Source organism: Puma concolor, chromosome B1 (genome assembly GCF_028749965.1).
Source record: "Puma concolor isolate L17-30 chromosome B1, mPumCon1.1.hap2, whole genome shotgun sequence".
NCBI classification, from domain to species: domain Eukaryota; kingdom Metazoa; phylum Chordata; class Mammalia; order Carnivora; family Felidae; genus Puma; species Puma concolor.
This window is the reverse complement of record NC_141670.1, coordinates 52,987,376-53,013,837: the sequence shown is the minus strand read 5'-3', so window position 1 is coordinate 53,013,837 and position 26,462 is coordinate 52,987,376. Positions and strand designations below refer to the sequence as shown.

At 51.5% G+C, this 26,462-nt stretch overlaps 1 protein-coding gene across 2 annotated transcripts in view; it reads left to right on the top strand.

Moving 5' to 3' along the window:
- Positions 1-1,177: 1,177 nt before the first annotated feature.
- FAM167A (family with sequence similarity 167 member A) overlaps positions 1,178-26,462 on the top strand; it is a 43,320-nt gene continuing 18,035 nt past the window's right edge. The window contains exons 1-3 of one of the 2 annotated variants that reach the window (XM_086703822.1): positions 1,178-1,534; positions 7,271-7,370; positions 20,079-20,871. In XM_086703822.1, the coding sequence (XP_086559948.1) occupies positions 20,506-20,871 (366 nt within the window). In that variant the 5' untranslated portion in view covers positions 1,178-1,534; positions 7,271-7,370; positions 20,079-20,505. Of the gene's footprint in view, positions 1,535-7,270; positions 7,371-19,559; positions 19,743-20,078; positions 20,872-26,462 lie in introns of those variants that run through there. The other variant, XM_025922384.2, reaches the window with a different exon arrangement.

The window sequence follows — 26,462 nt, the reverse complement described above, 5'->3', positions numbered from 1 at the left end:
AAATACACTTGCTAGCTTAGAAGCATGAACCTGTGAGCATGGTGCTCGCATTAGCAGGACGTCTCTGTGGACAAAGTCCCTCTGCAGACATCCTAGCGAAGGCAGATAGGAAGAAGTGGGATGGAGCCCAGATGGGGAACCACAATGAAGGACAGAGCACCAGGGGGCAGCACCAGGGGCTGGGCATCTGTGGGGACTGAGTCGTCCCAAGCAGCCCAGCCCATGGGACCTGGGGCAAGTCACTGTGCAGCCCCACACCTCTGTGCGTGGGCACATCTGTCCATGGAGGAAACAACACCCGCCTTGCACCCCCCGTATGAGTGTGATGGCAGATTAGATCACTTTGGAGGATCCTGCCAACCTCAAGTGTCTTAGGAAAGGAACTTGGCCATGTCCCAGACTGCCCTAAGAATGAAGCCAACTTCCAGTAATCAGCCCTGAGGTCAGGGGTTCCAGAAGGAAGTGGAGCCCTTCCGCTCTGGACTAGAGCCCTGTGTCTCCAGTCAGGACTGACCCCAAAGGCCAGGATGGGGCAGCCGAGCTGCTGTCCTGTATGTGTTGTAGGTGCCTGGACCTGTAGACTCTGGTGGAGCACAGACTGGTTCTTAGACCATAACTCTTTCCAGTGGTTGACAGGGCACATAGTAGTTAGTACGTGTCATCAGGCACCCTGTGGTTTGTGGGGAAAACACGTGCTCTGGGGCAGGTCTGGGAGACAGACCTGGAAGACGTCTGTTTCTACTTAACCTCTGGTTTGTACTTAGCCTCTCTGGGCCTCAGTTTTCTCATCCGTAAGCTGGAAATGCCCACATCTGTCCTGCAGAGTCGCTGTGACGGTGTGGCGTAGGTTAGGTCCTCAGTAACGGGATTTGGGCTGGTAGTCTGAACTCAAGCCGCCTGTGGATGGGGTGTAGGCTCTAGGCTCGCTCAGGCCCGCTGGAAGGTCGTTCTCTTGCCCCCTCCACGCACGCAAACTGCTGACACTGGCAAAGCCACGTTGCCATGCTTAGGGGAAAAACTGCTTTGGTTTCGGCTTTAATAATAATAATAATAATAATAATAATAATGGATATTTGGGTTTGGTTTCGTCTAGGCTTTGGCAAACGCCTGTGGTTTGTTTCTACTTGCGGCTGGGCGGCGGCTCTGGTTCAGGTCCCGGCGGGGACCGAGCAACTGGAAGGGCTTTAGGACCCGGCTGCGCGTCTGCGGGACCCCGCGCGTCCCGGTCCCGGGAGCGGCGCGCGGAGAGGCTCGAATGAGAGGCTGGAGGGGATCGGGCTGAAACCGCTCGCGGTGAAATAGCTCCGCCGTCGCCAGGCAACCGCCCTGACGCAACGCAAAAGAAAAAAAAAAAAAAGTCCCTTAAAAAAAGAATAGTGCTGAGAATTCACGGGAGCAGAGAGAAAGGGAGGCAGGAGCCGGCTCAGCCCCGCAGGCTGGGGCCAGGAGGCTGTGGCGAGGGTAGCCCGCGTCCGGAGAAAGAGGCGGGGATCTCTGTGACACCCTTGGAAAGGGCCTCGGAGCGCCTCGCAAGGTAGGTTTGCAACAGGGGCGGGAACGTTCCCAGGGCTGGGGTCCAGGCTGGGGTCGCGGATGGGCGTCGGGCTGGGGATGGGCCGGGGGCTCGGGGCCGCAGGTCCCTACAGTAGGGGCTGGCAGAGACCAGCCTGGCCCGGGGCTGGGGAGCACCGATCCTGCCGGCCCCTGGGGGCTCAGTTCCCTCGTATGGAATGGGACAGCCTGTCGGATTCTATCTCCCTTCTCCTTGCTGGCCCGTTCTGCGGTTAAGATCTGGATGGAGATTTGGGGTACACGGTCTGAGAGGGAGGAGCCCCACTCAGTCTCTCCAGGTCTACTCCCAGACTGCTTATCATCTCTGAGCCCACCCTGTCCCTTCCGTCCTACTTCAGGCTCCGTGACATGAAGTTCCTGCCCTCCCTAACTCAGAAGAAGTGGCCCAGGGCACTTGGGCCCTGGGTGTTCTGAAGGGCTGAGGCCAGTGTGATCAGAGGGGACTGCGCAGCCCAAAGGGCCCCAGAGAAATGAGCAGCTCAGCCTTAAGACTGCACCCCCCACCCCACCCCCTCACTGAGAGAAGGCAGGAAGGTCTTTGGTCCTTGGCTAGTAGACAGGTGTCTCCTTCCACCAAGTCAGGTTGGATATTCTGCTTTTAAAATAATCCCTTATTGCCTATATCTGGTCTTCATTCCCTGTGGCGTATGGTTCCTCCGGAGAAGGTCCGGAAGGCAGGTTGGTTCCAGGCTGGTGGGCCGTGACCTCATCTTAGCCCACAGGCATGTTCTCGCAGATCAAGTTTCCATCGACTCCCAGCCATTCCTGGTGAATCCCAGGTGGGGTGAGCCCAGGTCCCCATCAATAGGGAAATCTCCAAAGTGCCCAAGGGAGACATGGCCGGGAAGCAGCTTTCCTCCTTATGCCCCAGAGATGGTCCTGCCACCCACCAGGCAAGGGATGGCGAGTGTTGGGCAAAGTCCTGGGACAGCGGAGGTGACCATGGCGCCTCTAGCCTGACCACGTCCGCTAGTTTCTGCTAGCATGTTTTTCAGAGGTTTGGCAAAGCAACCACGAGCTGTACTTAGAGTGGATAAAGACGACAGCTCTTTCCTGAGTGCACTTACCAGTCAGGCACCGCTTGAGAATGCTTTGCATCCATTGGACATTTTATCCTCACAATCGCCCTTGGAGAGGACATCGCATCCCCATTTTGCTGATGGGACCCCAAGAGATTCACTAGCTCTGTGCAGCTCAGGTGCCTGGTGAAAGAGCAGGGAGGGTCAGCCTCACGTGCCTGACTCCTAAGACAGTGCTCTCACAGGAAGGCTGCTTTAGGAGATCGGGAGGGAGAGGCCCAGAGAGGGGAAGAAACCAGTGGCACCCAGAGAAAACGAGAGCTGGCTGGCAGGGCTCATCCTGTGTCCTGGGAATGTCCCCTGCCGTCCTGTGGAGCCAGGAAACCCATTTCTTGCATCAGTAGCCTGAAAGTCCCTGCAGTGAGGCCTGGCTCGCTTCAACCCCACTTGCCCCAAGTGGAGAGACGGATCCTGCCTCACCCCCTTTTCCTCTTTGCCCGCCCAAAGTCCTCCAACTTTTCATACACTTGTTCCTGTTTTGTCCTCCCAAATACACGCATAGATTTCCACAAAATTAGTAGTCGCGCTTCTGTGCCTACCAGCTTGGCCTTCCTCCAAAAAAGGGACTCTGGCGGAGAAGTAAATCAAGTCCGTGCCTAACTGTTTGCTGAGAGAGACCCACAGAGCCTCAGGCCCACGGGGAAGAAACCGCTTGTTAGGCTTCTCACACACTCGGGTGGTTTCCTCTAGGTAAATTTTGCTAGTGGAAAACTCCCGTGGCCCCACAAGAGCATCTGGAATTTTCAGACTCCTCTGGGAGCTGTGCTTTAACTGGCAATGGCTCTTTGCTTGACTGGGATGTTGAACTACTCACAAAGCTGAAAGATGAATGATACTCTGAATGCGTGGCTCCCCGTTTTACAGAATAGGAGTGAGGGAGTGCTTCCTGATTGGAAATGTCTGGGGACTAGCCAGGATGGCTCTCAATACGCAAATGTACACTGGGATTTGTATTGGGGTGAGAAGAGAGGAAGTCTTCAAGGCAAATTCTGAAGCCGTCCTCAGGCACAACTGGAAGGCGTGGGGAGGGTCTAAAGAGAGGGTATGAGCAGGAAGGGTGAGCCTGGAGGAGAGAAAGGGCTTTAGCAAGCACTTGGCAATCAGTCTGTAGAGTTTGGGTTGCCCTAGAGGGTCCAGTTGCCCATAGGAGTTTGGAAGGCTGCCAATGTCAGCTTTTAGGACAGTTGCCCTGGTGCGTGAATGCCTAGAGCTTCCCCACCCCTCCCCCCATGTCTGTCTGGAGAAGCTAGGGAGAGAAAGGAATGGAGAAAGAAGTGGGCAAGAGGAGAAGTGAGAGGCTTGCACTCCCCACACCATCTGCTTTCTTCCTGAATGCTACCTGACCCCTACCCCAACCCTGCAACAATGCTCAACCCAGAAAAACGCCTTAGAGATGAGATTGCATGAAGCAGCAACCTGGTTCCCTGTGGGCACTGCCGTCCAAGGAAAGACTCTGATCCCTAGGGGTAGAGGAGTAGCAAGCACTCCAGCAACAGGGGACTTCTCACCCCAGGGCCCCTGCTCAGCAGCCTTTGCAGAGCCCCAGGAAGGGTCAGGGGTTCAGCTTATCCAGAGGTACAGACTGAGCCCTATTTCTTCAAAGCAATCTCTCCAGTATGGCCAGAAATCCCCCTCCCCAGTATCTGATCTAACTGTGGGAGATGGTAGTAGGTCCCAAAAGATTTCCTCATAGGGCTTGTCCCGTGAGACCTCCAAGGGAAGGTCCAGCAAGGAGCTGGTTTTCCGGGTACATAAGGGGCCCAGACAGGGACCTCCACTGTGGCCACAGTTTCGGGGCTTATTGAAGGCTGAGCAGCGTTTCCTCATTCCAGGAAGCCAACAGAGCCTCTGAACATGAGCTGGGCACTTCAGCCCTGCAAGGCAAGCTGGGGAACTCTCAGGGCGATAAGGACCCAGGAAGATCCTGGATGAGGATCCTTGACTGAGAGGCCACTTAGAGCCCTCACTGTGCCCCTACCCTCACCCCCCAGAGAGTTAAAAGTGACAGTACCTCCTTAGTCCTGTGAGCATTTATGTGTGCTGTGCCTTAGGGACACTGAGGCCCGTCTGGTCCTTAAGCCCATTTGGTCATAACTTTAGGTTTTGCTGTGTTGTTTGTTTGTTTACTTGTTTGAAAGAAACCACTAAAAACTATGGTGAAGGTGAAGGCAAATCTTATTAACAGGTTGGATGGAAGCAAGCCTCAGACCAGACTCTGCCACACATGTACACATTTTTTGAACAACTATTTATTTGCAGACAAGTCCCACAGAATTCATAAAGCTCGTTCTGTGGTCTCAGTGAGGTCACAGCCATCTGTCTCTCTAGGCGCCCTGGCCACACCTTCCCCGAGAGCTCCCGAGATTCTTTCACCCTGCCTTTCAAGGTCAAGAGTGCCTCAAATAATTTTGACCAACCCACATATCTTGAATACTTCTGTTTTCACTAAGGAGAATGCATTTCTAACATTTCCTCTGTTAATTATCAAGCCCAGTGTTGAGTAGAGAGCAAGAAAGACACCCAAAGCACCTGTCACAGCCCCCTGTGGAACGCCGACCCTGTGCTTGGGGCTGCTGGCCAGGAGCGGGGAGTCCTGATTTGAATGCACCCTTGTTAAATGCACCTTTGTTGCAGCTAGCCTAGTGAAACCACATAACATCTCACTCCATCTACAAAGGGTTTTAAGATCAATAATGGTCATTGCATCACAGATAAGGCAATAGTCTTGCCCTCAAGGAATGTGGCTTCTGATCAGAGTTGCACATTAGAAAAGACACTTTGTGCAGCCTAGAGTACTGAGCTGACAATAAAGTCATGTTCTGAACATTCTGGAGCACACAGATGTACATGAACTAACTTTAATGGTTTGGTAGCCATTTACCACTTTGACAGGCCAAGGAGAGGCCCAGCCAAGTGTTGATATGGACGGGAGGGGACAGTCCTATTAGACAGAGGCATAACTAAGAATCCACATATACCCTATCTCACTGGATCCTTCAGAGCTTTGAGGTAGGTTCCATTATGAACCAACCCCATTTCATGGATGAGGAACTTAAGACCTGGAGGGTTACCCAAGGTCATAGAATGAGTAGGTGTTAGAGCTGGGCTATCAACCCCTGTCCACCAGACAGCGTGGACATTGCTCAGCAGGCTGAATCCATGCTGGAGGCACCCCATCCCCCACCCCAGCCCCAGCCCCTTAGGACAGGCCCTGCCCAAACACAGGGAAACTCTAAGGACCCTTCAATCCCTGGAGGGGTAAGCACTCCCAGACAGAGCATGAAGTGAACTGACTTGCATAAGCACAGAGCATATCATGAAATTTCTTAGGAAGTCCTTGCTAAATCATTAGGCTTTGGAACTTGTAGCACAGAGTGAAATAGAAAGCCCATCCTCCAAACAAATTCCCATTTGAGCTGGAGTTTGTTTTATTTGAAGTTGAAGCCAATTATACTGTGGATTTGGAGGATCCTAAATCTGCCTTGTTTAAGGGCTGAGACAAATCCCAGTCGGGGGACATTTCAGTGGGCCGCACCCCACAGGGAGAAGGTGCACATCCCCAGGGCCTTTAGCTGTGAAATGGCACCCTGAGTTTCAGTCAACTGTGAACTGTTCCCTACTTTTATAGCCAGAACACCCACTTGAACCGTGTTCTGCTTTGATCTCTGCAAATTGCATTAAAGGCAACTCTGTGTCTGCTTTCTGCCCCCTAATCCCCAACACCATGGCCTTTGGCCAGAAGAGTGCTGTGGTCACATGTGGCATTCGGCTGGGGGGACAACAGGCCGCCTTGGCCCCCGCCTGGGCATCTCTGCCTTGTCAGGCATTTTCACGGAGGAGGACCTTTGCTTTAGACTCCCGAATTTCCCATGGCTAATTCTGTCCCCCCTTTCCCGCTCTGCCCTCTCCCCCGCTCCCCATGGGACTCCAGGATTCTCAGGCACCTTTCTCCCTGCCTGTCAGAGCACAGCAGCCCTTTCCCAGGGCCTCACAGCCTTGGAAAGGACACTGTGGCGTCGACTCTGGGTGGCCCCGCAGCCCCCTCCCTGCAGCAGCTCTCTGCTTTCAGTGAGACAATAAATTAGATCTGCAGGTCCCTGGAGCCGCGCGGCCTCTCCCCACAGCAACAGGAAAGCACAACTCTTTCTTGGTGATTTTCTCGGCAACTTCTTGCACTGGGCAGAATGATAGGCAAGGTTTCCACGTTCCCAGCCTTATGTGTAGCAGGAGGCCTGTGCGTCTGCTCTGAGCAGCCGGGAGCAGAGCCCATCAATTATTCAGCATGGACTGAGCACTTTGAATGTGCAAAGGTCTTAACAAGAGTTTTTTTTATAGCTTCTTGCCTCACTATATCCCAACGACATGAAACAAGGTTTCCTCGTCTTCTAGACAATAGAAGCTCAATTTGAATCAGAGGAAGAATCCAGGCCCAGCCAACCCCACTCACGAAGCTGTGTGACCCCAGACAAGTTTCGTAATGTCTCTGGTTTGCGGTTTGTCTGTGTGGAACTCTCAGGAAGGTCTCTCCAGCCCAGACCATAATGTGTGGGGGAAAAATTGTAAACTTTTTTTTAAGAGAGTGACTTCAAAAATGTTTGTGATTTTTCTTGTGGTTTCAGGTATGGAAACAGAAGCTTTGAATGATAAATCGAGGTGCAGCCATTAGCACTGGACCTGAGAAACCGAGTTTCACTGAGAGACACTCCCAGAGGAGCGTGGGTAAGTGGGTGGCTTTGCCCCCTACCCTCATGGGTGCAGCTCGGTGACATGGTGACAACCCATGAGCTGCTGTGGTCTAGACTCTGTGCATGTCAAGGGGGAAGGAAGCGCAGAGGCCACAGCACCCAAACTGCAAATTTTGCAGGGGGGAAGCAGAAGCCCGGAGGCGGGGGAGGTGAGTTGCCGCAGTCGCTCGGGATGGGGACAGGGTCCCCGGAGCTGACTCTCAGGCCAGGAACTCTTTTCTCTCCCACCCTGGGCTGGGTCTGTCCAAAATGGTTGTCTCATTCCCGACTGCCAGCAGCAGCGCTGTGACCCTGGATGGGAGCAGGAAGGTGGAGGGGAGTGAGGAACACAGGCTACTGAGCCTCCCTGCACCTGCTGGGGTCCCAGACTGGGATCCACACCCATCGGCCCGCCCTCCCTTGCCGGAAGCCTCGGGTCCAGGCATCCCAGCCGCCCCTGGGACTGGCCTGGGAGCCACCGTGCCCCCCAACAGAAACACCACAGACGAAAGAAAGGAGTTCTGTCTCTCATGCCCCCATGCCAGGCACTTCACTCAGGTTCCAAGAAGTCAGGTAACTTGTCCAGGAGGGTTTCACAGTCACGCGCGGCAGAACTTTCCTGAGGCTCAGGTCCTCTCACTGCCAGGCCCTGCCCTCAGAAGGGGGCTCTAGCCCAGGAGAGAGCCCCCATGCCGCAGCAGTTTTGCTCACCGGCGTCAACAGAGAGGGACTGCGGTCTAGGTGCTCGGGTCTCGTCCCCCTCAACTGCCCAGATCAATTTTCTAGGCAAATAAAGCATTGCCATAGTAATATCCACTTTATCTTTTTTTAATGTTTATTTATTTTGAGAGAGTGAGAGAGAGCATGAGCAGGGGAAGGGCAGAGAGAGGGGGACAGAGGATCTGAAGCAGGCTCTGCACTGAGAGCAGAGAGCCCGATGTGAGGCTCGAACTCACGAACCATGAGATCACGACCTGAGCTGAAGTCTGACGCTTAACTGACTGAGCCACCCAGGTGCCCCCATAAGAATATTTAAATGTTGTTATTTGCCCCTGGGATTCCTAAGAACCTGGGCTTTGAAACATTGAAACTATATAATGTGTGTGTTCCTATTACTTTTCTACATATGAAGCTACTTTGGGGACATGGTCACAATGGTGGAGTAGGAAAAACTTGGGCTGAAATGGTGGTTTCTTCACTTACCTGTGTATGATCTGTCAGGTAGAGATAATATTATTCCTATCTCAGGCCATTTCAAGGCTTCAGCTAGATGTTTGCACAGTGCCTGGTACATGATAGCCACTGGAAAATGGTTCTCTTCCCCCTCTTCCTCTTGATTCTAGGAATATATATATATATATATATTTATATATATATATATATATATACATATATACAAATATATATATAAATATATATATTTATATATATAAATATATATATTTATATATATAAATATATATATTTATATATATAAATATATATATATACAAATATATATAAATATATATATATATATATATATATATATATATAACATTTATTTATTTTCAAGAGACACAGAGAGACAGAGTGTGAGTGGGGAAGGGGCAGAGAGAGAAGGAGATACAGAACCGGAAGCAGGCTCCAGGCTCTGAGCTGTCAGCACAGAGCCTGATGCGGGGCTTGAACCCACCAACAGTGAGATCATGACCTGGGCTGAAGTCGGATGCTTAACCGACTGAGCCACTTAGGCACCCCTAGGAATTTATATTTTTATTCCTGCATTCAGAAAGAGAGAAAATGGCCTCTTATATATTTCTTTTATTTATACAGAAAATATGCAATAAAATTGAACTGATGATACCAAGCAAGTAGCTGTAAGAAGCATGGGGAAGAATTGGAATCAGATTGTGCCTAGACAGATCCCAGTTAGTGTAGGGAGGTGACTTAGTCCCCTTTTGGTGGCAGGGGACAGAAGTCCAGCTTAAATTAGCTCAAGTAAAGGAGAGGATTTATTAGTGCATAGAATTGGAGGTTTACGTCTTTGGGCACTGTTGGGTCAATGGCTCTGAAGATGTCATGTCTCTGTCTCTGTCTCTCCTTTGGTTCTCCTTCCTAAAGGCTTATTCCTTCTCAATGCAAATGAGTTTTCTCCATGAGGCTGAGAAGATGCACCTTGGAAACTCCAGGCTGAAAAGCCACCCTATTTCTTCAGATGCCTATATTTAAATCCCATGAAAATATTCAGAATAGCACTGGTTGGCCATGCACACATCCACTGGACCAGTCACTCTTGCCAGAGTAAGGGCTCAAATGAATGTCTAAGTCTGGGTCACATGAGCACCCCTGGGGATGGGGGTGATGGGCAGGGATCTATGACTCACAGTCCCTTCTGAACACTGAAATGACACAGGAATAGTCCCCACAGAAGGGATGCTGAAGACATTTTTGTCCATCTAACAGGTACATCATAAATGTAACAAAGTAATGTGGTCCAAGGAGATAAATGGTCATTACCTAAAACCTAGTTGGTGCAGAAAAGTTCAAAAAAATGTTGTTAGGGGAAGAAGCAATCAGTTCCATTCAGAAAGAACATGTAGAATGAGGTGGTGTTTGAAATAGGCTTAAAGACTTAGTCATAGTCATACATGAGGTCATGGGGGAAGGATAAAACATAAAGTTGAGGCCAGCTCCCCAAGCTACTTGCTCACCAGTTCAGACTCATTCTGACCTTGAAAGTCTTACCTATGATCTTGCAGAAGGTCTTCTACTGGACAGGTGTGGAGGTAGAACTACTCCAGCTAGAATGTGTTCACCAATTCACAACATCGTCATCCTCAGCATTTATGGAGCACCTACTGTTTGCAGAGCCTGTGTTCAGGACACAAAAGAGAAAGTAACACTCTTCTTATTGAGGAGCTAGACATCTGGTCAGGGAAATGGGACACTCCCACAGTTTAAGGTTGAACAGGCCATTGTGAGCGAGCATGCCAGAAACCAGTGCCGGGAGAATTCAGAGAAAAAATGACCCAACAGGTGAGGTGTCCTAGAGAACTTTTGAGAGGGAGCAACCCCTCAGCTGTGCTTTAAAGCAGAGCTTTAGTCTTTGTGAGGAGCAGGGAGGTCCCAGGCAGGCCATTCATTCATTCAATAAGTTTATTGAGCACCTACTACGTTCTGAGTGCTAGGGGCACAGTAGTGAACAAGATAACATCACTGCCTTCACGGAGCTTACATTCTAGTGGGTGAAACATACTGAACAAGGAAACAAATCAACATATAACATCAGAGTTATATGGGGAGTGATAGCAGCTACAAATTAAAATGAAGGGAGGATATCTCCATAGGATGGTCAGAGCCGGTCTCTGTGCGGTCTCTGTCTAGCATCGGAGCAGACATGAGTGAAGTGGGTGCATGAGATCAGGCAGAAGTCAGTTGACGGAACCGAGGCTGCAGGGCAGGGAGTACAGTCCCAGACTCTTAGAAGACATGGCTGGATTGTCACAGTGGCTTGCTTGCTGCCGGGAGGAGTCATCCAGGCAGCAGACAGACGATTTCCAGGAAGTAGAAAATGAAGGGTTCTTCCGGGTTCTCCCCCTGCAGGTGAGCTGTCTGTAGATCATGGGGGCATTGAGGAAGACCCCACTGATGTGCACACCCCGGATACATCCCCCTTCCTTACCGTCATCCCCGACCACATGCCCAGAACACACATGCGACAATATAACCCATCACACACACACACACACACACACACACACACACACACGCACACACGCACACACACCCCACACAATGTCCTAGCACATTTCACCCCCTACCCACCATCCAGTCTGTGCAAGATGTCATTCCCCCATCTCAGGCGCTCCCTTCCAGACACCAACTCAGACCAAGACATGGCATAAAGATGAGCTATGTAGGGCCAGACCAGCGGGTGTCCCCTCCTGCTTCAGTCACCATGGCAACCTCTGACAGGAGAGAAAACACGGGCTTTCTGGCAGCTCCTTGGAGCTCCCTGGCTCCTTTGGGCAGCTCTGTAGGGCGCAGGGCTGTGTACCCCCCACCCCCTCCGGGCCTCTCAGCCTGGGTGTTAGCACTCCTGCAAGTCTGCAGAACACGGACTAGAATTTCACCGCCTGCCTGGGCCACCACCACCCGGAGGTCAGGCCTGAGTGGGGGCCCTGGGCTCTCTGATTAAGATAACCATCAGGGTTTTATGGTTAAACCTAGCCGGAAAAGCCTGCCTTGTCAAAGCTCCGCCTCCACGTCCCAGACCTCTTGACCCCTCACCCACCTGCGGGGGGTGGGGGGGGGCTGGGGGGAAGAATTAGCTGCTTTAGAAAAGGAAAGAAATAAATTCAGGTGTGAGTTGTGGCCTGGGCCACCCTTAATTTAAGTTTATTGAACATGCCATCATCTACCAAGCCCTTTCCCTCACTCTACCTCTTCTCAGCCTCACCACAGCTCTGCAGTAAGGAGGACACTGCAAGAGCCTCACTTTCCAAACAGGGGCCCTTGTGACTCTCAACTAGAGAAGGGACCACCCTGCTCTGAGGGACACATGGAAATGTGGGGAGGGGAGATTTTTTTGTGGTTGTCATGCTGTTTTATGACACTGCTTAGCCCTCAGTTATGTACTTTGTCTCCCCAAATGAATTCTGCATTCCCCCTCATTGCAGTCAGGGCTCTTGGTTGTGAGCGACAGAAAACAGTGTCACCCACGGCCCTTCCCGAACTGGCAGGAGGCAAAGACCCAAGGGAGGAAACAGGGAGAGCCAAGACAGCTCCAAAACACAAAGAGTGGCAGGCACGGCCCTGTGAATTAAATTATTTGCCTGAGACAGACTCGGTGGGGTGCTAGGTTTTTACTCACACGATATCCCCAAAACACTTCTGACTCCAGATGTGTGAGTTTTCCGCACCAAACAACCCTCCGGCTCTCTGCAGGCACCAACTGGGTGTCGTCGGATTTAGCTCCGTTTCGACACCATCTAGCTGAAGTTGGTGTCAGATCCTGCCAGGCGAGGGCTCGGTCCCACCAACGGCAGCCACTTCACATGCCAACTGCAAGTCCTAGGCTGTCGCCTGTACTTCTGACCTACTGGCTCTAAGATGGGAATTGTCCCCAACCCCCACCTCTGATTCACTAAGTTTGCTAGAATGGCTTAGCAGAAAACTCAGGGAAGCATTTGCTTACATTTACCTGCCAAAGGGAGAGGTACATAGGGCAAGGTGTGAGGATGGGGTGTAGAACCCCTCCAGGTGTGCCCCTCCCGAATTTCCATATGCACACCAACCCCTCTTTGAACTCCTTCAGTTAGGGTTTTTATGGAGGTTCATTAGGTATGCATGATTGATTAAATCACTAGCTGCTTGTGATTGGCTCAATCTTCAATCCTCCCCTGCCCAGGGCAGGGGTGGGGCTAAAATTTCCAACCTTCTCATCACAGAGTGACAAGCAGCCCCATGCTTGGGGGGAGAGGGGGAGCTTTCCAAGAGTCGCCTCATTAACATAAACTCAGGTAGGTTTGAAAGTGGGCTTGTCATGAATAATAAGACACCCCTTTCACCTCTGTGGCTCTAGAGCTACTTCAAGAACTAAGAACAAAACCCAGATATGTCAACAAGAAATATTCTTATGCTCTTATCACTTAGGAAATTCCAAGGGTTTTAGGAGCTCTGTATCAGAAACTGGGGATGGAAACCAAACACTGTATATATTTCTTATTATATGTCACACCCTCCAACAATCCTTTAGCAGGGATGGTCTGGCTAAGAGGATGCTACCTCATCTGCACTGCACAGCTGCCTCCAAGGCTCATGCGGCCACAAATGAATCCTAACCATTTTTCCATCTGGGCCTCACACACACCAGATCCTGAGGCCTGGGTCTGGGCATCTGACTGGCCAGGCTCAAGTCACAGGCTCACACCTGGCTGTCAGGGCACGGAACAGGAAGGAGGGAGGATCTGATCCTCCCCTTCCAGTGAAGCAGAGGTACCCAACCTGCCTGCTGTCCAGCACAAAAGGAGGCACTCCCTGAAAACAGGATAAGGCAAACAAACAAGACAAATACCAACAAATATCCACTGTGTTGTTTTATATTCTTTGTCCAATGCATGCTTATGTTGGTTATAAATGTCAGAAACACAGTTTCTCCCTGTGGTGAGCAAGATGGCCCCCAGCAACCCCAGGTCAGCATGGAACACAGCTGGTTTCTGGATAATTCTGGTACAGAAACCTAGGAGAGTTCTGATTAGCCCAGATTGAGCCAGGTGACCACCTACTCAGGACAGAGGGCATGCCCATCCCGTAGGAAACACACAAAGAAATGCTCTTTCCAGAAGAGGGAAAGGACCCTGGGTAGAAATCACCTCGTGATGCTGGACACAGGAGAGGTCCTCCAGTTACACCTGTGATGCTGGAATGCCCTTCGTGCCAGCTCCCAGTCCTGGTGCTTGATGCAAGACAAAGCTATTCCTGTCTTCCTAGGGCCTGGCAGCCTGTGTCTGGGACTCTGAGGTCAGGGCAGGTCTCATAGGATGGGTGGTGAGGGTACCAGGACCAGGTCCCCTCTGCTTCTCTGAGCCCATCCAGACTGGCTCAGACTTGAGCAAGTATAGGCCACAGTGCACCAGGTGGGGGCCGGGAGGAATCTGTTCTTTTGGCTGGTTCATTCCATAAACATTTATTTTTATTTATTTATTTACTTATTTTTAACATTTTTATTTTATTTTATTTTTTTTGAGAGACAGAGACAGAGCACTAGTTGGGGAGGGGCAGAGAGAGGGAGATACAGAATCCGAAGCAGGCTCCAGGCTCTGAGCTGTCAGCACAGAGCCTGATGCGGGGCTTGAACCCACGAAACTGTGAGATCATGACCTGAGCTGAAGTCAGACGCTTAACTGACTGAGCCACCCAGGCGTCCCCATTCCATAAACATTTAGAGAGAGCAGCATGGTGTTAAGTGCTACGTGTTCCAGGATACGAAGCCTGGTTCTCACCCTCATGAAGCTCAGAGTCCAGTAGAGGAACCATCAGGAAAGTGTCCTGTAGAAGTGCTGTGGCTGGGTTGTGAGCCAGCCCGGAGCTGTGCCGCAGCAGTTAAATCCCAGCTTTCCCCTTCGTTAGTCCTGTGACCTCAGGCAAGCTACTCAACCTCTCTGTGCCTCAGTCTCCTCATCTGTGGAATGGAGACCATGCTAATCCTTGCCTTATAGGGTTGCTGTGATGATTAAATGTGTTAGTACATGTACAGCTCCTAGAACAATGCCTGGCGTGGTCCGCTCTGAGTAAGTGTCCGCTAATGTTGTGATGACATAATTGTTTCTCCGACATGCTCTCCTTGCATCCCAGGCACACGCAGCTTGGGCAAGTCAAGGAAGACTTCCGGAAAAAGAAAACCCCTGAGCAATGCGGCGTGGAAGGGAGGGAAGGGTGTTCCAGGCTGAGGGACCGGCTTGTACAAAGCCACGAGGGTGCCAGGGAACGTGGTACTCACTGGGACAGGGGTGTTGGAGAAGAAACGGAACAGTTCTGGCAAAGAACCCCGGACTGGAAGGGCCAGGCACGAGTCTGGGGATCCAGACAGGGAGAGGGCGGCTTCTGAGTTTTTCAGAACGGAGAGCAGTAAGGAGTGGGAGCCACCAAACTACCCAGGCTCATACTACCCTCACCCTTGAGAGAGACAGAGACAGAGAGAGTGGGTTAGCAGTCCCTGTACCCTTCCCTGCCCACGGAGTCCATCTAGGAAGTGGGTTTGAAAGTCGTCCAAGTAAACAGATTAGGTCATAACGAGACCAGGTCATAATTGGCTGAATGACTGAGCTGCACCCACCTGGCTCCTCCAGCGGCTCAGGAATTAGCTTAAGGCGGGCACAGCCTCCTTCGTGGCAACCACGATGGGCCAGAGTGAGCCAGGAGCGTGTTTGAGCAGCGGTCCTCCTGTGCCGTGTATGTCCCCAGGCGCTGGCATGTCACCGCCCAAAAAGGCTGATGCGCCCCTGAGGCCTGTCCTCTGCTGCGGGGAGTTTCATGTTCCCCTGCAGCCGGGTGGCCCGCCTGGCAGGGCACGCCTGGGCCTGGTGGGGTTAGTGTCTGGCCTTGTTCTTCTGGGTGCATCCTCTGGCTTCCCTCCTCCTTGGGCTGTCTGCCTTTGCAAAGCTCAGAGTGAGAGAAAATGTGTTCCTCGGAGCAGGAAGGACTTAGTTTAGATGTAAAGAAAGCCTGTTTGCCCAGGTGTCAGAGGCTTCTTCCTCCCAGGGCCTGCACTCCAGAGTCCCTGGTTTGTCCCTACTGCCCTTTCAGACCAGAAAGCTGTCCAGTGCTGGCCTCTGCTCCCCTGCACTCGGCTGGCACCTCTCCACCAGCTCAGCATCCACTAAGTGCCCACATCCCTGGAGTGACTTGAGTGGGTGACCTTCCGGCTCAGCTCGCAGCAGCCCAGCTGGAGGGGAGGGACAGCTCCATATGGGGCTCTCAGGCACCAGGGCATCCAGAGGGTACGCTCCCTGGGACAACGTCTGATGACCAGGAGACCGGAGAACAGATCCTTTTTCAGCAAATCCTCACCACCTGGATGTGCTGGGGGCATAGGAAGCAGGCTAGGGCTCTGTCCCTGCCTGCTACATGCGACAGGGATGTAGTGATCCCAGAATGAGTCCTTGACTCAGACCTCTCCACACCCCACACATGCCTCAATGATAATAATAATCCTCAGGTGGGTACAGCTCTTCAAAGGTTGCAGAGAGCTTTCATGTACAATCCAACTGATCCTCCCACCATCTTCATAAGGCCGGTTGGGGTAGGAAGCACCCTTGTACAGAGTAGGAAACTGAGGCCGAGAGGAGAGAGCTGAGCCCATGCACTGGGTTTATGGGTAGCAGATCTGGGACCAGGGCTGAGGTATTCGGCCCCCTGCCCTTGCTCTTACCAAGTGGATAACACACTGTCAAGGCTGGATCACCCCCTGGGGATCCTGAGCTGTGGACAGGGGTGTTTAAAATATGAGCAGGGCGGGAAGGGAGTGGGGATACAGAGTGGTGTTTTCCTAAGCTGGGCTGTTTTTCTTCCTGTCACAGGCCTGCTAGTCACCGCCGCATGGGGAGAATCTGAGCAGGAGCCCTGAACCTCTGGGGGGAGGTGGGGCCGGCTGACTTCATCTCAGTTGGCTTCCAGGGAAGGATGTAGGGTGCAGGTCAGGGACCAACAGGGTGACTGCTCAGTGCAGCGCAGAGGGGTTTATGTGGTAAGCTGACTGATGTAGCACTGATAGCTCTCATCATCTTAGGTATAATATTTTTGGGGGGCCTGGGTGACTCAGTCGGTTAGGTGTCCGACTTCAGCTCAGGTCATGATTCCATGGTTCATGGGCTGGAGCCCCGTGTTGGGCTCTGTGCTGACAGCTCGGAGCCTGGAGCCTGCTTCGGATTCTGTGTCCTGTTCTCTCTGCCCCTCCCCCGTGTCCATTCTGTCTCTCTCTCTCTCTCAAAAATGAATAAGCATTAAAAAAAAAAAAAGAAGAATATTTTTTAAAGTATAACTTTGTCTAGGGCTTACTGTATAGCAGGTACCATGAAGGGCTCAGTATTTGTTACTTTAGTCCTTGAAATGACTCAGGAAGTGGACATTATTACCCTCAGGGCCGGCTTCGTGAGCGAGGAACCCAGGCAGCCCCACTGGGCCCGGGCTTGTTAATGCTCTCCTGTTGCCATCTTCAAATTCTTAGTACTTTTTTAACAAGGAGCTCTGCATTTTCATTTTGCGCCAAGCTCAGCAAATTACGTAGACAGTCCTGGTTACCCCCGCTTCTTAGAAGAGGACACAGAAGCACAGAGTGGTTGTGAAGGGACGGGTCCAAGATCACAGAACTGGGCCCCTGGGGGGGGGGGCGTCTAACCCCAACGCCCACACCGTCTGGAGTGGAGAGGCTGACCAGAGTCAGAAGTCTGTGCTCAAGTCCCACTGCTTGGGACTCTCTGTGGTCATGGGTGACTCACTCCATCCCTCCCAGCCTTGATTTTCTCATTTGTGAAATGGGATGATGATCCCCTTTGATCCTCGGGGCCATCATGAGGCTTGAGGGAGAGGATGCACACGCACACGAGTAAGCTCAGAGGATCAAAGGATCATCACTAGCTGACTCACAGCGCATTGGCGTTCCTGTTGATGCCTCCTCCAAGTCATTCTGACACCGTCTTCACGGGCCTTCCCTGTGAGTTAAGAGAAACTCCCCCTGCCCTTAGAGGCGGCCACATAAAGTCATTGAGTCCTAGCTGTTTCCCACCCCAAAGGGAAGACCCTTCCTTTACAGGTTCTCCCTCTGGCCACGGATGCCCCTGCCCTCTGCGGTGAGTGTGCAGCTCGGGGAGAGAAAAGGGGGACTTGGAATCCACATGGTCTCCTAACACAGCTGCGGTGTGGGGAGCGCTGCTCATGGTTTGTCTGCAATTAGATCCTCTCCAAAAATCTTCACTGGAAATAATCAGAGCTCCCCTGTCAGTGGAGAGAAGTCCTATAAGGTAGCACCGCTCAGAGGCCCGCTCAAAACAGATCCTGGTACCTCTGCAAAGAGGCAGAGGTGTCTGGGAGGGGCTGCCAATGGGTCTTTAGATTTGGAGAGAGATTCTAAAGAAGTCTGTGTGACCTTGAGGCTGCCCAGAAACACCCTTAGAGAACACCCCATATTTGCAGAGCAGCTCAACCTGCAGAAAGTGTGAACAAACCTTAGTCCCACAAATCCCCCAAACCTCGGAGGTGGCTATTAGCACCCCCATTTTATAGGCGGGGAAACTGAGGCTCAGCAAGCCTGACAGCACCTACAGCTAGGCCATCTGATCCTTAGCCTAGTGTTTCTATCTCAAGACCAGTGGTTCTCGACCCTGGCCACTCACTCACATCACCTAGGGAGCTTTACAAATATGTGATGCCTGAGTCCCACCCCAGAGCCCCTAGGAGTGGGGCCTGGGGAATCCATTTTGGTGGAAGTTCCTCGGGGGTTCCCAACAGTATGGTTAGAGGTGAGAACTAGGTTTCTCCGCCATTAGTTGGGGTAGAATATTTCTCCTCATTCCTCAGGGATGTCCCAAAACGGGGGCCAGGCTCTGAGCAAGGGGAGGGCCGCTAGATTTCCTTAAGTCACATCACGTTGCAGGTGGGGATTGTAGAAACAGTCCAGAAAGACAGCAATCTCTCTTCTTCTTTTTAAAGTTTATCTTGGGGGGTGGGAAATGAGTGGGGAAGGGGCAGAGAGAGACGGGGACAGAGGATCCAAAGCAGGATCTGCGCTGAGAGTGGAGAGCCCGACGCGGGGCTCGAACTCACGAACCGTGAGATCATGACCTGCGCCGAAGTCGGACACTTAACTGACTGAGCCACCCAGGCGCCCAAGCGCCTCGAGTGTCTCCATTGCCAGGTGGGAAAGAAGCCCCACGTCCCCCCTTGGGGACTGAGCCTGTGTTTTTATTTCCCCCTCCCCACTTCTCTGTTGCCTCCTGTGCCTGCCCACCCACAAACCCCTGCCCAGTTCCCATCATCCAGACAAGTAATCAGAACTCTTTGTTTTAGTTTTTCTCCTTGCAGAGATCTTTTTAGGCGCACACAAGTCAATAAAAAATCTGTCCCTTCCCTTCCTCTTCCACACCAACAGTGTGCTCTCCAGACTATGAGCGTCCCGTTGTGTTTTTTTCATGTAAGCTTTGTCTTGGACATCGTTCCGTGCCAGTTCATTCTTTCTCTGTATGCCTTCTGCACACAATTTTAAAACTCCCCTAAGAACCAAAGATTTCTCTCCCCAGTCCGAGTCAAATGCCCTGCTCTGATGAGCCCATCGCCACTTGCTTGGACCTTGTGGGCACAGGGACGCAGCTGGGAGACTGGGGCCTCACTCTGACGCCTGGTTGCTTCCCTACTGTGCGCTCCGACAGGAGGCAAGAGCCTCAGCTCCGACCACCTCTCCAGAGTTGGGAAGGCCAAAGCAGATCAGAGAGCCACAGCCTTGTCCATAAGGCTCTGCCGTGTGGGCATTTCAGGTGAATATTAGACCCATCTTTCTAGAATGGTGAGTCACAAGCTTGGCTCGGTTTAGTAATCCTCCTTGAGTGAGGTCGGTCTTCCCTCCTCTGCTGCAGGTTTATTTGCTTCCTCCTCTGAAGAGGTGAGGTAAGGTGTTGTTCTTGGAGGAAGAAGCTGAGAGTGTGTAGTAAGACCTGAAAAAGCCAGTGGACGGGGGCTGTGGTGGGCAGGGTGGGGCGGGGTCAGCGGTCCCGGAGGCGGCACAACTGGGTCTGCCTGGGGACCCACAGGTAGCCGTTGCTCAGAGGAGAGACCTGAGCCTTCAAAATCCGACCACCCAGCTTCGTCCTTGCTAATCCCCAGGAGCTCTCTGGTGAGTCATAAACCTCTCAGAGACTCAGGTTCCTTGCGTGTAAAATGGGGACAAAAAGAAGTAACCACAGACTTGTAGTGAGGATTACAGGAGATAATGGAGGTGGAATCGTTTCATAAATGGTGAAACACTGTACAGAGCGTTGAGTCCTTATTAACTTCTCTGCATTGAGTTAAGGCTTTGAAGTTGCCTCGCTTCTAGTCCCGAGCCAGTAATCAGCAGCCTTGTCACCTAGCCTCTCTGAGCCTCAGTTTCTCCTCCTGAGGAGCTCAGGAATGAGGCAGGCCTCCTGCTAGGGGAGGGACCCGTCCTGACATCATTTCATCCTTCCTGCAGGGCCTCCCACCAGCAGCAGCTGCTCACCTCCTGCCCTTCCCCTGTGGAGGGAGCCCAGTCCCGCTTCCCTGCCAGTCTCTGATCCTCCTGTGCCTCCAGAACTGACAGATCTTCTTGGCAAATCTGCCCCCCAAAGATTCCTGCTACCGCTTGTCTATTCCTGCCTTTTGTGAAGCATGGCAGCCACGGGACTCCGGGAAGAATCTTAAATCCTGAACCTCCACAGCCGCTCTGGAGGGAACTCTGCGTGGCTCATCCACAGTCCCTCTCGGCTCCGGGAGCTGCTCACATCCTAGCGATGCCCTCAGGCGCCTTCACCCCAGCTGGATGAGATCATTCCAGAGCTGGACCCAGCCTTGCCACCCACCAAGATTTCCGCAGCGCCCCCCACCACCTCCCATGTCTGGCTCCCCCAGCAGACTCTAGAATGTCCGTGCCCCAGATCCAAGTAGAAGAAATGGTAGGTGGGGAAGAAGAGCCTGGAGCCGCCCTGCCTCCCGATGACCACCTCAGGAGCCTGAAGGCCCTCACGGAGAAACTGAGGCTGGAGACCCGAAGGCCCTCCTACTTGGAATGGCAGGCCAGGCTGGAGGAGCAGACGTGGCCCTTCCCAAGGCCAGCTGCTGAGCAGGGGGAGTGTGGAGAGGAGGAGCCCTCGTCCCCCCAGAGAGAGCCCGGGCAGCATGCTCCACGTAACAGGGGTGCCAGCCGGGCTGCTGGGCCGCAGCCCGCCGGGAAGCTGGAAGGCTTTGAAAGTATCGATGAAGCGATAGCCTGGCTCAGGAAGGAACTGGTAAGTGGGTGCCCCTCCAAGAATCCCCAGAAAAGATGCCTCTCTCTCTCTCTCTCTCTCTCTGTCTCTCCTCTGTGTCTCTCTTCATCTCTCTCTGTCTCTCCCCCTATCTCTATCCCTCCCAATTGCATATCTGTCCATTTTCCTATTACCAAGGGTAGACCTCATTACTGTGCGGTTACATGAGGTAACCATGTGCCAATCAGCCCCTCCTCGCAGGTACTTATGGAGGAAGCAAGTGTGCCCTGTGACCCCCACCTTCTCCATTGCCCCCTGGAGCAGAGTCCCATACTTTCGTCCCTGGACCGCTAAGGGTGTTCCTGGAGTGTGATGCCCCTCCTCTCTGAAACCCTCCCACCCTCCATCCAGCCTGGGGCTGGTGGCTCCTGAGGGCGCTGTGCTGGAGCGCAGGGCTGCGTGCTGGGGGGCTGCTGTGAGTGGCTCAGGTTCAGCCCAAGGTGCTCTGTTCCTACTGAGCAGTGTGTGAAGAACTGCCCAGGGGGTGGCGTGGCTGATCAGGCCTGCAGTGAAAACTCTGGGCTGCCCCCATCCCCCCCCCCAGGATGAGTGGGAATCTGCCCAGAAGTCAGGATGAGGGTGGGGCTGGGGGAATGCGCATGAGCAACAGGTATGTTTGGGGCGTTCACAGCTTGACCTTTTCTCTGCCCACGGGCACAGCAGGCTCCCATCAGTGGCATCTCTGAGCAGGTGAGAAAGGGGATGGTGTTCACAGCTTTGCACCCATAGCCCAGGGGAGAATCACTGGTCCAGGCATGATGCTAATTGTCCCCATAATCTCAACTCCTCTGCCTCCTCATCACCTGTGGCCCAGGTCACACCTGTCCCGTCAGGCCACTCTGGCCACAGGTGAGCCAGCACCCAAAGGCCAACTGACTTCCAGAGCCACTCATAACTCCTGCGTCAACAGGGTAAGCGGAGGCCTGCCTGGTTTGTTCTGCAAAGTCCTGAAAAATAAATCCTCACTGGGGCCTGGAATTCCTCATGGGGTGAAGTAAATAATTGGGGTAGGGGGAGGCGAGGATCAGGGACTCAGGTGTCTGATTAATTGGAAATCTTTTTTTGGTTTTAATCTTTAATGATGAAACTCCTTCTCAAACACACCATTCCGCTGTGTCTGTCCTTAGTAACTGGAGTGTGAGCTGGCTTGTGTAGGAGGCAGGCCACCTGTGGATTCACACTGCGTCTCTGGGTGCTCCACTGCCACTGGGTACTCACGGGGGCGTGGGGGGCAGTTAACAGGTGAGGAAAGAGGGACACACAGTGGCCAAAATGGCCCATGGAAACTGCTCTTTAAATTCCTGAGGCTGAACTGCTTTAATTTGTTTTCATAAAGAGAACAAAAATATCCCCATCAATCAAGGATTCAATTACTTGGCTTTGGGTCCATTTGAGGTTTTATGGCTTCTGGGAGTGGAGGCTTTTGCTTTCTAAATAAATTTAGGATTCTTTGTGGGCCCCCCTTTGGGGCGGAGATTAGAGAAGGAATTCCCTGTGTGTAAACCAGTAGGGAGTTCTCTAGAACTTGTCCTCCTTGTCCTCTAGATAAGAGAGGTGTCTCTCAACCCCAGCTGCATATTAGAATCACCTGGGAAGGCTCAAAACATCCCAGAGCCTAGACAGGCCTCAGATCAATCAAATGAATGTCAGTGGGGCGGGACCCAGGCATCAGTAGATTTTAAAGCTCCCCGGGTGCTTCCAAACTGCAGCCTTGATCGAAAAGCATTGCTACAGATGAGCAGGCTGTGCTCCTTTTTCTTGCCCAGCCATTGCAAACCAAGTAGCATGAGTGCCCTCGCCAGCCTGTGCTGAGAGAGGGCAGGTGGGCCAGGTGAAGGACAACCACGGGTAACGTAGAGAGCAATGCTCTGTAGGCAGAGAGAGACGCGCTAATTGTCAGGACTAACTTGGCTGCCGAAGGCTGTCTTAAAGAAGTACAGGGAATATCAGCATTAAATAGTGCTTTGTATTTGTGGTATTTTCTTTTTCCTTTTTTTTTATATACAGTGTGGTAGGCGTTTTCTTTTTTTAATTTTTTTAATGTTTGTTTATTTTTGAAAGACAGAGAGAGACAGAGTATGAACAAGGGAGGGGTAGAGAAAGAGAGGGAGACATAGAATCCGAAGCAGGCTCCAGGCCCCGAGCTGTCAGCACAGAGCCCGATGTGGGGCTCGAACTCATGAACTGCGAGATCATGACCTGAGCCGAAGTCGGATGCTTAACTGACTGAGCCACCCAGGCGCCCCATTTTCTTGTATTAGTTTTTATTTAAATTCCAGCTAATTAACATGCAGTACAATAGTAGTTTCAGGTATAGAATCTAGTGATTCAACACTTCCATACAACTCCCGGTACTCATCACACACAGCAAGTGCATTACTTAACCCCCATCACCTATTTAACCCCTTCTCTCTGGTAACCATCAGTTTGTTCTCTAAGGTTAAGAGTCTGTTTCTTGGTTTGCCTTCTCTCTTCTTCTTTCCCTTTTCTTGTTTGTTTTGTTTCTTAAATTCCACACATGAGTGAGATCATATGATATTTGTCTTCCTCTGACTGACTTATTTCGCTTAGCATGATACTCTCTAGCTCCATTCACATCATTGCAAATGGCAAAATTTCATTCTTTTTGACGGCTTAGTAACATTCCATTGTCTATGTATATACCGTCTGTTCTTTATCCATTCATCAGTCAGTGGACACTTGGACTGTTTCCACAATTTGGCTATTGTGGATAGTGCTGCTATAAACATGGGGATGCATGTACCCCTTCAAACCTGTATTTTTGTATCCTTTGAGTAGATAGTACTCAATCCTAGGTTGTAAGTAGTTCTATTATTAACTCTTTGAGGAAACTCCATATTTTTTTCAAGAGTGGCCGCACAGTTTATTTGCATGGTATTTTCCACCCTCCCCACCGTTTCTCTGTGCTAATGGGGGTGGGGAACAGTAATCATAATAATAACAATTCTGAGATTTGTCACCAGATGAGTGTTTATTGTGTGTCAGACACTTCACATGCATTACTTACCTCTTTGGATTGTCACATCACTTTCCTGTTAACCCCGTGTTACAGAGGAGACGACTGAGGCTCAAAGAGAAATGTGGCAATAAACGAGAGAGTAGAAATTTGAACCGTGGCCCGACTGGTTGCATTGTCCATGCTTTTCTTAGCCACCATACTACCTAGGATCTTCCAAAGGCAATTGATTTTGCTTTGTGGTTCCTAAAAATGTGTGTTCACAAAGATGCTAGCAGTCAACAGAATGCATGGGAAGGGGAGGGTGGGGGAAGAAACGAGATTGAATGAGAGTCCGGTCCTCCTGCCATTATTACATCAGACCTGTGTGATGGCTGTTATTGTCTCCATTTTACAGATGAGTAAAGTGAGGCTTATAGAAGTCAGATGCCCTGCCTAGGATGATATGACTCGTAAGTGGCAGAGCCAGAGCGTGAACTCAGCCTTTACCACTGAGAGTAGAGGGCTATGGGGAGAGAGGCAGGAGGTGAGGCAGGAGAGGCGGCCCTCCCACAAACGGCCCCATTGGGCATGCTGAATCAGCAACGACAGGGGTGCATTTGCATTTGTGTTCCAGAAATCACTCTGGAGCACCTCTTGGAGCAGTGACTCCCAAACTAATGTACACGCAGATTGCCTGGCTCTCTTGTTAAACTGAAGATTCTGATCCTATTGGTCTGGGATGTGGGTCCATGATTTCAAATTTCCAACAAGTTCCCAGGAAATGCTACACTGTTGATCCATGGACCATACTTTGAGATCCAAGGACTGAGAGGCATGCAAGACTGAGGCCAGGGGACCAAGAAGGGACTTCAGAGGGAAGCCCCAGGGATCCTCAGGCCCGCACCCCGAGCCGTGCTGCTGCCATAACCACCTTTATAGCTTGGGGCTCAGCCAGTAAAAGGGCCTCTGAGAAGGAAGTCCCAGCATCCCACACTGAGCTGTCCGAGAACCAGATTCCATCAGATTGTATGTCTGAGGTCAAAAGCAGCTCGAATGCACACTGGCAAGCCAGCTTGAACGTGCACTTCTGCCCGCTTATCTTCGGGGATTAAATAGTAACAAAGGCCACTTGTAAAATCCTTGGACTGTTGAGCAGAGTTCAGCGTCTGAACAACAAACCCATTCTCACATTTTTAAAATTTTAGTCAAAACAGTAATCTCCATGCCATTTGTTTTCCTAATTCGTCATCTGTTAAGTCATTGAAGATGTCATTAAAAATTAACCTGTTTTCTGAACCCAGTGAAAGTGGTTTCAAATAACCTTTGTTTTATTTTAAGCCTGGAATTAAGTTTTCTCTATACCTGGGCAGGCTCTCTCTGCCAGTTTGTCAGGCTTCTATGCAAATTTGTCTTTTCTCTCGATGTGGCCAAGGTAACAGACTGAAAATCTGTAATTCAGTCAATCAGGCCGCTGATTTCCCTACATGATGCCAGACCCTCAATTTGATGGAAGTTTTGGCTCAGTAGTGGGTTTGTGCCCAGGAGAGGGCAGGCCTGAACAGCCCTATGATTACCGCAGGGCTGTCCCAGGAGCAGTTAATAAACTCAGTGAGGCTTTGTTGTCAATGTTGACTCTTCTAGAGGCAGACCGTGCTGGGTCTGGATGGACAGACTAGTCCACCCCCAGCCTCCTACGAGGCCAGCTCAAAGGCAGAGAGTGACTGCCTGAATCTTATTTTCAGGGCAAGAAAGGATCCTAAGAGCTCCTTTGGGGGTACACTCTTCCTCTCCAATTTCACCACAGGGAAAATGACAAGTCATTCTTGCCATGCTCCGGGGATCTGGGGGCAGGGCACACGTTTCCTTCAGGTTCCTGTGTTGGAGGATACAAGGAAGGTGGAGATCCTCAAACCCCATTGGTGTTACCCCTCCCAGCTAGAAAGGCCTGGCCCTTGGCTTTCCAAGTTTCCAGGGACCCTGTGGCCTTCTGACTATGGCAGGCTCTGTGTTTGCAGGAGACTGACTCAGACGCCAGTCAAGTGGCCGTGGTGCATCTCTGCTGGTTCCAGACTGTTCGTGTTGCTAGCAAGTCCCAGCTTCTGGCGTCATGCCTTTGGGGAGGCCTCGCGAGGTGGCCAAGTGGCCTAGTGTGGGGGCATTCCTTCAGGAAAGGGTGAGCTGGGACGAGCCTGAGCCTGACGCTGTGGGACTCAGCTCTCTAGCTGAGTCTGGAATTCAGAACATTTCACAAACCTCTCTGACTGTGCTTGGTCCCAGAGCTTGTAGCACAAGCGGAAAGGGGACCTTCCCTTCTGCCTTCTCTCGTCAACCCTGCTAAAATGTTCTTGTCAACCCTGCTAAAATGTTCCCCTTGCCAACCTGAAAGAGAAAGAAAAGGGAGGAATCTCCTCTTGGCCTGTGTGGTGCCCAAACTAAAAACAAAACAAAACATTCCAGCTTCCTAAAGGGTTGTCTTAGTGGCAAGAATCCTTGCGCGCTGGCCGATCTTTTTTTTTTCAGCTTCATGCAGGTGTTTGATCCCTGCAGAAAGCCCCCCAGAAAGGTATTTATGGTTGTTAGAAAAAGGGAAGAGGAACCTGACAAGTTTTAATAA